We start from the raw sequence: 12,164 nt of genomic DNA on the forward strand, positions 1-12,164 counted from the left end.
AGATAGATCTTAGCCCCCAAATAAAGCTAAGGTATGCATATATGAGCCCCGTGGCGCAGAGTGGTAAGCTGCAGTACTGCAGTCAAAAGCGCTGCTCACGACCTGAGTTCGATCCCGACAGAAGTCAGTTTCAGGTAGCCGGCTCAAGGTTGACTCAGCCTTCCATCCTTCCGAGGTCGGTAAAATGAGTACCCAGCTTGCTGGGGGTAAAGGGAAGATGACTGGGGAAGGCGATGGCAAACCACCCCCGTAAATATAGTCTGCCTAGTAAACGTCGGGATGTGATGTCACCCCATGGGTCAGGAATGACCCAGTGTTTGCACAGGGGACTACCTTTACCTGCTTATGCATATATATGTGTGTGTGTGTGCCACCTCTTAATTGTTTACCAGGGATAGTCCTAGGGTTGCCAACCTCCAGGCACTAGCTGGACAGCTCCTGCTATTACAACTGATCAGTTCACCTGGAGAAAATGGCCTCTTTGGCAATTGGACTCGAGAAGTCCCTCCCCTCCCCAAACCCCGCCCTCCCCAGGCTCCGCCCCCAAAATCTCAAGGTATTTCCCAACCTGGAGCTGGCAACCCTAGATTATGCCTACTGAGAGGCAATGTGGCATAATAATTGGAGCTTACAAAATGCTTGGAGATTTGAAGGTGGGGCCTTGGGAGGACAGGGTTTGGGGATGGGAAGGAGCCCAGCATTGATGTGATGCCACAGATGCAGCCATTTCCTCCAGGGGAACCAACCTCTGTAATCTGGAGATCAGTTCTAATTATGGGAGAACTCCAGGCTCTACTTGATAACCCTATGCAGAATCATAGAATTGTAGAGTTGGGAGGGACCACCAGGGTCATCTAGTCCAACCCCCAGCACAATGCAGGTAATTCACAACTACCTCCCCCCCACACCCCCAGTGACCCCTACTCCATGCCCAGCAGATGGCCAAGATGTCCTCCCTTTCATCATCTGCCTAAGGTCATCAGCATTGCTGACAGATGACCATCTAGCTTCTGCTTAAAAACTTCCAGGAAAGGAGAGCTTACCACCTCCCGAGGAAGCCTGTTCCACTGAGGAACCACTCTAACTGTTAGAAAAGTCTTCCTAATGTCTAGACGGAAACTCTTTTGATTTAATTGCAACCTGTTGGTTCTGGTCCAACCTTCTGGGGCAACAGAAAACAACTCACCACCCTCCTCTATATGACAGCCCTTCAAGTACTTGAAGATGGTTATATCACCTCTTCTTCTCCTCTCCAGGCTAAATGTACCCAGCTCCTTCCACCTTTCTTCATAGGGCTTGGTCTCCAGGTCCCTCACCATCTTTGTTGCCCTCTTTGTGAACTTTCTGTGATTTCACAGCAGCTCAGCCAGTGGCTCAGCCAGTGGCTGGAGAGAGGGCTCAGAAAGGCAGGGTGCTTTTTTGTTGTTGCCGTATCTGTAAATTAAAACAAGTGAACCCACAGAAGGGAATGTAAAAAACGGGTCCCCTGACCCCAAACAGAAACCAATCTGTCCAGAAGAACACTTCTGTGATGACTTTTGCGGTATTAGCCTTTCCCAAGCGATTTGCGCATTTCCTCCTTCCCTGATCCCTCTCCTTCTAATCTTGGGAGAGGAAAACTTTAGCATCCATCTTTAATAAGCTGCACCGAGCCCAGCTACCTGACTGCAAATCACCTTTCCAAGGTGTTCTCGCCCCTTCCAAACATCCCATTGCGCGTAATTAACATGCCGCAGGGCTCTGGCAGCCTCCGTGCCAAAACTGCCAACGAAGCCGGCGGCTGACTAAAACAAGCATCCCCCTCTTTGTTTTTCGTCTAACCCCCTACCGGGCCAATTCTGTGTCCCAGTGAAAAAGAAGCAAGGAATGCAATAACGGGAGCACTTGCTAGATTGCGAGATTTGCTGCTGATATGGCTTTCTTTCTTCCCCCTACCCGCAAAACTTGGCAACTGAAGGTGCTGAATTAATTAGCATCAGTGGATCACCTGGAGAGAATGGGGTCCGCAGCCCCTGCATGGAGAAGAAGAAGAGTTGGTTTTTATATGCCGACTTTCTCCATCACTTAAAGAAGACTCAAACCGGCTTACAATCACCTTCCCTTCCCCTCCCCACAACAGACACCCTGTGAGGTAGGTGGGGCTGAGAGAGCTGTGACTAGCCCAAGGTCACCCAGCTGGCTTCGTGTGGAGGATGGGGAAACCAACCCAGCTCACCAGATTAGCTTCTGCCGCTCATGTGGAGGAGAAGGGAATCAAACCCGGTTCTCCAGATCAGACTCCACCGCTCCAAACCACCGCTCTTAACCACGACACCACGCTGGCTCACGGAGGATGCTGTGGCAGCTTAGGAAATCCACCTCTCAGCAATCTGCCCAGGGCGATTCTAGGCCTTGAAAGATTGCTCCTCAGACATTCTGTGCCGGGCTTGCTCTCTCCCCCTTTCCCTCACATGGGCTTTCCGCACGCCACTTCATCATCTTTTTTTTTTGCACTTCATCAACCGTCGGTGGAGCAGCTGGGTCCATTTCATCATTAGCCCCCCAGATCGGCTGACAAAAGGACTCAATTTGGCAGGAGTGGAGAAAGGGGATGATCCGTCCGCCCCTCCTTTTGCCAAAGCTGGAGAGGAGAGGACGGATGAAACTACGGTCGTTTATGCATGGAGATTTTACCCGAGGTTCGTTGCTCGCTGGACCCAAACTTCCCTGTTGGGAATCTATGCACCAGCAGTCTCCAAGCTCAAATCAAGTCCCGCCCCTTGAAATGCCGCTTTGTGATTGGCTGTAGCCCTTTCTTTGAGAAAGACGGCCCCCTCCCCGTGGAAACCCAAGTGCCCAGCCAAAATGCAATTTTAAAAGACAAAAACGAAACGGAGCACCCTAAAAGAAATGGGGGGGGGGGGGAAACCCAAGCCTCGTTTTAAAAGTCCATTCTGCTGCCCAGAAAGAACTCCCAGGAAGCATGAAGTATTTGAATCCCCGCCTCTTTACACAGTGCTTTGTAATTGGCTGTGTGTGTCCCTGCCTTAATACCACTGTTGCAACTGTTATGGGAAAAAAAACCAACCAAACCAAACCAAAACCCTCGCTCTCTGGCTTACATGCAAGATCCCCAGTGAACGTAGTTGGCTCGGTATAACATTACGAGCGAGGGGACAGAAGTATTCATTTAAGAGCATTAATTCAAGGTAGGAATCTGTATCAATTTCGTCCAGATGTCAAAAGCCAAGCGGAGGGATTTATATAGCCGAAAATGAACCAAGAAGTCACTAACTCACTGCTGTATTAGAAGCCAGATAAATGGTGTGTTGAGAAGGAATTAGCGAAATTGCTCCTTCCTTGTTTATGTGGGCATTCATGAACATTTGTCATTGGAGAGAGAAGATAGAATTACAATGAAATATTTCCTCATTCATTAGTGATGAAGGCTGGCGCCGGTTATAAGTGGTGCTTTCGGCGAGGTTGAATGTTACTCCTGCCCAATCTTGAAAGAAGCCCCCCCCGAACAGGCTGATTCTGAAAGTTTGGCAACATTTTTTGGGGGGGGGCTTATTTCTGTCCCCACTTTCAGCTCCTTCTTCCTCCCCTAGGGGAGGGGCTGTGGCTCAGTGGTAAAGCCTCTGCTTGGCATGCAGAAGGTCCCAGGTTCAATCCCCGGCATCTCCACTTAAAGGATCTGGCAGCAGGTCATGTGAAAGACCTCTGCCTGAGACCCTGGAGAGCTGCTGCCAGTCTGAATAGATAATGCTGACTTGGATGGGCCAAGGGTCTGATTCAGTATAAAACAGGTTCATGTGTTCATACTCTTATTGATGTTTATAAATTTTCTATCAGTAAGTACAAAAAGCGCCATCAAATCCTCCTCCATCCAAACAAGGACAACTAGAGAGCTTAAAGGAGTACGGTGTCATTGGAAGATTTCAAAAACACTAGGATGAATATTGGAGATGGTTAATAACTTCTCCCATTCCTTCCAATAACTCAATTGTTTTTTTCCCTCTGGGGGTAGAGTCCTCTGCAAACCTGGGAGTGAGTCTCATTGAAATAAGCGAAGCTTGCTTGGGAGTTAATATTCACAGGAGTGGGCTGTTAATTTTACACAGTGCGTCAATTCCATTGTAAAGCTGTCACTCCCATCTTAGTCATCCATATATCAATCTTTGCCCATGTGCTGCTGCCGTGATGTAGCTCCCCAGAAGGTTCAAAGCAGCCCGTAAATTAAGAATCCATTTAGGACCTCGTTCCTTGGCATAGTTCTTTAGATATCTCAGGAGGAACTGCTGTTGACCTGAATACCATTTGAGCATTCAAAATCACATATGTGTACACAGGACCATGACTGCTGGCCCCAGCCATGGACAGATGCTGATATGGCTAAATATTTGCAGAGAAAAAACATAGCATGTACAGAGGTGCCTCTGTGTGACTGGGAATTCCTCTTGCACGTCTGTCAATGCTCTAACCCTTGGAGAGCCATACACTTTGTGATATATACTCATTCGAAAAATATCCTATAAATAACTGGGAATTCCTCTTGCATGTCTGTCAATGCACTAACCCTTGGGGAGCCATACACTTCGTGATATAAACTCCGAAAAATATCCTATAAATGAAAGCGTTTAAAAATAAAACAGTAGCCCCAATGGCCTGGTGCTTTTTGCAGCTGCTTGACTGAAAACTCCAACAGGCAAGACAAAAAAAAAATTGCACATCTTCTTTCATCCATAAAGTGTAAATGGCAGGCTGTTGCAGCCTCAGTTTCCCTTGGGGCCATGCAGAGAAGAAGAGGGGATTTTAACCATTCAACCTCCACTTGAACTTGCTATTTGAAAACAGCTCCTGTGCTTTGCTATTAAAAAAATATATATGTGTTTTAATGGTCTTTTCTCCTTTAACATGCTAACAGAGGGAGCAGTTTTGAACAGCGAAACTGGGTTTGAAAGGTTAAACCTCCTCTCCCTTCCCTGCGCAGCTCCAAGACAAACCGAGGCTGCAAGAGCATGCAATTTGCCTTTTACAGACAGAATGAGACACATCTGACTAAGTCCTGACTCTGAGAGTGCATGCATCTGTGCCTGATATCCCATGCAATCATGAATGCCTGAAGAGAGCTTTGCCCTTCATTTTTAACACTTCCTTTAAAAGGTAAAGGTCCCCTGTGCAAGCACCAGGTCATTCTGACTCATGGGGTGATGTCACATCCCGACATTTCCTAGGCAGACTTTGTTGATGGGGTGGTTTACCAGTGCCTTCCCAAGTCATCTTCCCGTTACCCCCAGCAAGCTGGATACTCATTTTACCGACCTCGGAAGGATGGAAGGCTGAGTCAACCTTGAGCCGGATACCTGAAACCAACTCCCGTCGGGACTGAACTCAGGTCGTGAGCAGAGCTTGGACTGCAGTACTGCAGCTTACCACTCTGCACCACGGGGCTCCTCAACACTTTGGATACTTTTACTCCACTTTTCTCCTCTGAATGTGAACTCAGGGGCTGACAATGAGAAAGCAGTAAGAAACTATCGAATACAAGGACCGGTTAAGCAACAAAGTAATCCGCAAGGGATGGGAGAAGAGCAAGAGGTAAAAGCTCTGCCCCAATATCAACAGTCTCTGCATCTCTTGCAGCCTCGATTTGCCTCAGAGCCATGCAGGGCAGGGAAAGGGGGGTTTAACTCTTCAACCTCCACTCACTGTTCAAAACTGGATCCACACAGGGAAAATGAGCATCTCTGGATGCTGAATTCCATGCCTTGGCCTGTTTTCTGTGCACATGAACTGCAATCCTGGAATCACAGGTACACAAATCGCGGGAGACATATCCTTCCCACTTTTCACTACCAGTGACACTGCTTGCTGAGCTCGCATGTGGTGGAAGAAGAGTTGGTTTTTGATACCCCGCTTTTCTCTACCTTAAGGAGTCTCAAAGCGGCTTACAATCGCCTTCCCTTCCTCTCCCCACAACAGACACAACAGAGAGCCACCGTGGTGTAGTGGTTAAGAGTGGTGGTTTGGAGTGGTGGAGTCTGATCTGGAGAACCGGGTTTGATTCCCCACTCCTCCAGATGAGCAGCGGAGGCTAATCTGGTGAACTAGATTTGTTACCCTGCTCTTACAAATGAAGCCAGCTGGGTGACCTTGGGCAAGTCCCACACTCTCAGCCTCACCTACCTCCCAGGGAGTCTGTTGTGGGGAAGGGAAGGTGATTGTAGGCTGGTTTGAGTCTCCCTTAAGTGGCAGAGAAAGTCGGCATATAAAAACCACCACCACCTCCTCCTCCTCCTCCTCTTCTTCTTCTTCTTCTTCTTCTTCGGTGGGTGGGGCTGAGAGAGAACTGTGACTGGCTCAAGATCACCCAGCAGGATGTATGTAGAGGAGTGGGGAAAACCAACCTGGTTCACCAGATTAGAGTCCGGCGCTCATGTGGAGGAGTGGGGAATTAAACCCGGTTCTCCAGATCAGAGTCTGCTGCTCTTAACCACCACACCAGTAAGTTGTGGTGTAAGTTGCCCCATTGAGGCAATTAACATGATGGACGGACGACTCACCTCAAGCACAGGAAAAGCAAGAAGGCCACGACGAGAGCGCCGATAGATATGCAGTGCCCCAGGTAGTTGATGATCATAGCAACCTTGTAATGGAGAGCGGGCTTCGTCTGGAGGTTGCAAAGAGAGAAGGGGGAAAGTAACGCAATCAAGTCATCTCGAATGTACGAACGGATGGACGAAGGCACGGCTAATCGGGTTAGGAAGCGGCAAATGGCCGCCCGGCAAATTTATGCAATCATATCAGGCTCGAGGCTTTGGCATTTGTAAATTGGCCAGCTTCACTGTCCAGGAACTGGAAACAAAGATGGCTGGAGGCGTCAAGGAACCAACTCAAAAAAAGAAAAGTTTCGTATTCAACGCTCAGAACTAGTGAGATGAGTTATAGGAATAGTGTTACGATTTTTCTAAACCTCGACGTTCTCTCAGGGATCGTCTCTTCCAGAAGAATCGGGTTTGCCCGCATTCGACAGGGCATTTCAAGAAGCAATGGCTGATATGGGACTGGGGGCCAGCGTGGTGTCGTGGTTAAGAGCGGCAGACTCTAATCTGGTGAAACGGGTTGGTTTCCCCACTCCTACACATGAAGCCAGCTGAGTGACCTTGGGCTAGTCACAGTTCACTTAGAGCTCTCTCAGCCCCACTGACCCCACAGGGTGTCTGTTGTGGGGAGGGGAAGGGAAGGTGATTGTAAGCCGGTTTGATTCTGCCTTAAGTGGTAGAGAAAGTCGGCATATAAAAACCAACTCTTCTTGAAAACCCTGCAGGGTCGCCACAATTTGGCTGTGAACTCACGACACTTTCCGCCACCACCAACTCTGTTTAGGACTGTACCATGAGTGACTTATTTAAACATAAAACACTTTCATCTAAATTTTCTCTCAAAAGGGGCCCCAAAACTGGTAGTGATTTTGTGACAGAAGTGATATTCGAACTGGGAACCTTCTAAATGATAGTTTAATCTCTTAGCCCCTGGGCTGCGACACATCTTTGAGCAACACCTACGGAGCCGGCAGAACTACGGTAGAACTTTCCTGGCTGTTTAAATTTTGCTATCGTTGTATTTCCAGGCCAAGCAAAACCCCAAGTACTGAGTTTTTGCTTGAGTGTCTTAAAATAATAGTTAGCATAGATACGGAGCACTTCATGCATTATTACCACAGTAACCCTCACAACAACCTTATCAGGTAGGCCTATATGATTGTGCCTTTTATTGCAGATGGGAGTGAGGCCCGGCACCTTGTCTAAGGCCACCAACTGAGTTCACAGCAGGGACGAGACCTAAATCAGGGGCTTCGAGAATCCCAATTCGGGGCTTTTATGCATGGCTGTTTCCCTCACTGTCACCCCCCGATGACTTGGGGTCTTTGTTTGGATCATGCATGCCGCTTCTGACCGTCAGAGGTTGCCTTGCTCTCCCCCCTGCATTTCCCCACATTTTGACGGACCTGTTTTATCTTGAATTTGAAAACGCGGGGCAAGCGGGGAACGGATTTCTCCAACACTCTATAGAAATACATAGAGTTTCAGGGGATTCCTAGAGTGTTGGGTGATGCAGTGATGTCACTTCTGTTTTTCCGGCTGGAAATGACATTGTGCCATTGCGTGACACTGTCCCTCCCCCCACATTGTGCCATTGCGTGACACTGTTCTCCCCCCCCCAGTTCTCCCCTGCGACCCCACTGAGAGTCTGTGGGAGATGGGCGAATGCTGGCAGGTTTCCCCACATTTTGACGGACCTGTTTTATCTTGAATTTGAAAACGCGGGGAAAGGCAGGGGGAGAGCGAGGCGAGCTCTGACAATTGGGGATGGCATGCCTAATCCAAACAAAGACCCAAAGTCGTCGGAGGGATGACCACAAGGGAAACAGCCGGGCATAAAAGACCTCAGTCCCCCCGGAACAAAAGAATTTGCAGCTGTCAGTTGTTAGAACCAGAATCAGTTGAGCATATCCTTTTGTACTGTCCCCTGTATCATAAACATCGTCTAGAATTAATCAGTCCTCCCATTAAAAAGGTAAAGGTCCCCTGTGCAAGCACCAGGTCATTCCTGACCCATGGGGAGACGTCACATCCCGACGTTTTCTAGACAGACTTTGTTCGCCGGGTGGTTTGCCAGTGCCTTCCCCAGTCATCTTCCCTTTACCCCCAGCAAGCTGGGTACTCATTTGACTGACCTCGGAAGGATGGAAGGCTGAGTCAACCTTGAGCCGGCTACCTGAAACCGACTTCTGTCGGGATCGAACTCAGGTCGTGAGCAGAGCTTTTGACTGCAGGACTGCAGCTCACCCCTCTACGCCCTTGACAAATTTAGCATATGAATGCATCAAATTTTTATTAGCGGACAAGACACCCGCTGTCACCGAACATGTGGCAGAATTTCTGACGATTGTCATCAAAAATAAAAATAAGAGGGTAAAGAATAAATAAACAGTATAAAACCAGCCGAGGAAATTTGTAGGCACTGGGGCAACATCAACTGGGAGGGTGCCGGTGTTAGCTGCAGTTCTTATCCGCTGGCTGGATGAATGTATTGTTATGGTATTTAAATTGAAATGTTTTAACTTGATGGCCGAGTTTCGGTCATGTTGTTGTATGTGAATCCTTGCGGGTGCCTGTATGTATGCTCCCTCGTTGCTATTTGACTATGCCAATAAAGGTGTCTGAATCTGAATCTGAAAAGACCTCCGTCTTTTACCCACTATGCCTTCGGTCTCTCTTAGAGGCGTCTCGGCCCCATCAGGACATGCATCTGACAATTCTGCAAACTGTGAGTCGGCCACAAGGGACGCATCGCCGGAGGGAACCGTGCTGGCACAACGCCGTTCCAACAGACCTTGGATTGGTAATTGTAATTTTAATTCACAGTTAATTGTTAATTTGCTTTGCTTATGCGCGTTTAATTACTGTATGCATAAAAGTTAAAAAATGAGGAGGACTTCAAAGCAACGACGAAGCATTTAGCGTCTAGTAAACAAGTCATCTGAAAAGGTCTTTGTTCTACACTTTGAAAATAGAATGGAAGCGCTTTAAAGCCGATTGAAATATGCTTTGGGGGTGGGTACCTTGGGGATGGCATAGATGCAGGGTTGGTTCTGGTTTTTTTTTTTTGAGGGGGACCAAGCAGAGAGTTCCCATGCCCACCGTCTACCCCCAGCCCCCCTGCTTGTGTTGTCTTTCCCTCCCTCCAGTCACAATCCTCACTCCCAGCCAGCGTGGTGTAGTGGTTAAGAGTGGTGGTTTGGAGCGGTGGATTCTGATCTGGAGAACCGGGTTCAATTCCCCACTCCTCCACATGAGCAGCAGAGGCTAATCTGGTGAACTGGATTTGTTTTCCCACTCCTACACATGAAGCTAGCTGGGTGACCTTGGGCAAGTCACACTCTCTCAGCCCCACCTACCTCACAGGGTGTCTGTTGTGGGGAGGGGAAGGGAAGGAGATTGTAAGCTGGTTTGCTTCTTCCTTAACTGATAAAGTCGGCATATAAATACCAACTCTTCTTCTTCCCACCCTTGTGTCCTTCCAGTTTGAACATGAGCTCACCCACATCCCTGTTCGCTACAGTTGCCAACCCCCAGGTGGAGTAACTATATAACCAACAGAGGCCTCCCACATTGAGACTGACTTCAAGGGTGACGTAACCCGCTTATCAGGACACTCTCCGGACTTGGGTGATATTGCAACCCTACGGGGGAACTTTGATTTTCATTCATACTTGTTATTAATAGAGCTTGCTTATAAGTTTTCTTTATTGTATGATATGTGCTGTTGGTTATATAGTTACTAAACCCCCAGGTGGAGCCTGGAGATCTCCAGGAGACAGAGATCAGTTCCTCGGGGAGAAAACAGGCATTTCAGAGGGTGGACTCTAAGGCATTATACTCCACTAAGAAGAAGAAGAAGAAGAAGAAAAGTTGGTTTTTTATATGCTGACTTTCTCTACCACTTAAGGAAGAATCAAACTGGCTTACAATCACCTTCCCTTCCCCTCCCCACAACAGACACCCTGTGAGGTGGGTGAGGCTGAGAGAGCTCTGAGAGAGCTGTGACTAGCCCAAGGTCACCCAGCTGGCTTCACGTGTAGGAGTGGGGAAACCAACCTGATTCGTCAGATCAGAGCCCACCGCTCCACACCACCGCTCTTAACCACTGTGCCACGCTAGCTCTCCCACTGAGGTCCCTCTGAGGTCTCCCACTGAGGTCCCTCCCCTCCCCAGGCACCCCCCAAATCTCCAGGAATTTCCCAACCTGGGGTTGGCAGCCCTATTATTGACAGCTGCCTGCTGCCCTTTCCCGTGACACTGGGCAGTGCATGCAGCTTGGAACATGGGTTATCGGCACTAGCAAGGGTGGGCACCTTTGGCAGCCAGCTGCCTTACCACTGGGTACGCTGACGCCAGCCCTGCACCGATGCCAGCCAGCCAATCAGTGCTCTCCACAGCTAGTTTGGTCTGCAGCCTTGCAGAACCTGTCCTCCTTCCCCGAGCTTCTCCTTATTTCACTTTATTTATTTGCTTCATTTATGCCCCCCCTTTCCCCCCCATGGGGACCCAAAGTGGCTTACATTGTTCCTCCCCTTTTCCGTTTTATCTTCACAACAGTCCTGCAAGGAAGCCTGAGCTTGGGCCAGCCTGAGAGTCAGTTGTGTGACTGGCCCCAGCTCACCTAGAGAGCTTTTGCAGCAGAGCGGTGATTCAAACCCAGGCCTCCTAGATCCTAGCCTGACACTCTAACCCAGGGGTGTCGAACTCAATTGTTACGAGGGCCGGATATGACATAAATGTCACTTGGTCGGTCCGGTCCATGCCTCACCAGTCCAGATCGAGAGTGGCAGAGGGTGGCAGCCTCGGCTGGATCACGGCCGGATAAAAGCTCTCAAGGGGCCGAATCCAGCCCTTGGGCCCTATGTTTGACACCCCTGCTCTAACTGCTACACCACCCTGGCTCTCAGCACATCCTAGAGGGGATAGTGAGAATGCTACACCTCCAGCCCTAGTGCACAAGAAAAATTACCTTTTCCTACAACTGTAGATGTCATATTTTAATCAGAGAAGCCTGGGGGGGTGGGGATGGGGAGGAAATAAACCCAGCCTTTTATTGTACATTTACCAATAGGCTAGACAGATCTGGTCAGCCCAGAAGATGTTGTGCCGTCCATGGAGAATAATAAACCGGCACTAAGAAACAGCAATAAAAGGTCATTTGAAGGGAACAAATTTGAGCTTTAATCAAGGCCGGGATTACATGGAAATGCTCGGTCATAAACACGGCCCTTCTCTTCTTTTATGATATTTGAACTCCAAAGTATTTGGGGAATATTCCTCCGCCTTTAATATTTATAAAGCACTTTGGTAAGCCTGCAAAGAACCCCAGCAAATGAAACCATTAATGCCTTGCAAACACCGAAGGCTTCGGGGACTATTTTCTTGCCCGGGTCTAGTGTTCAAGGTGTAACTGGCTAAGAACAACTTGGAGCGATCCTGCTATGCAAAGTCAGTCCAGTTTGAAACCAGTCTCGCTTTGTGACCAGAAGAAAGGAAGTTGAAGAAGGTTCATCACATTTTTATCCTGTCCTTTCTTCAAGGAAATCAGGCTACATGACCCCTTTTATCCTCCCCTCC

At 48.6% G+C, this 12,164-nt stretch overlaps 1 protein-coding gene across 1 annotated transcript in view; it reads right to left on the reverse strand.

Annotated features, from left to right (window-relative positions):
• CRHR2 (corticotropin releasing hormone receptor 2) overlaps positions 1 to 12,164 on the reverse strand; it is a 119,492-nt gene that overhangs the window by 49,649 nt on the left and 57,679 nt on the right. Inside the window, exon 4 of the mRNA XM_056857136.1 lies at positions 6,546 to 6,652. Within this exon, the coding sequence (XP_056713114.1) occupies positions 6,546 to 6,652 (107 nt within the window). The remainder of the gene's footprint in view (positions 1 to 6,545; positions 6,653 to 12,164) is intronic.

The sequence above is a fragment of the Euleptes europaea genome, chromosome 11 (assembly GCF_029931775.1).
Source record: "Euleptes europaea isolate rEulEur1 chromosome 11, rEulEur1.hap1, whole genome shotgun sequence".
NCBI classification, from domain to species: Eukaryota; Metazoa; Chordata; class Lepidosauria; order Squamata; family Sphaerodactylidae; genus Euleptes; species Euleptes europaea.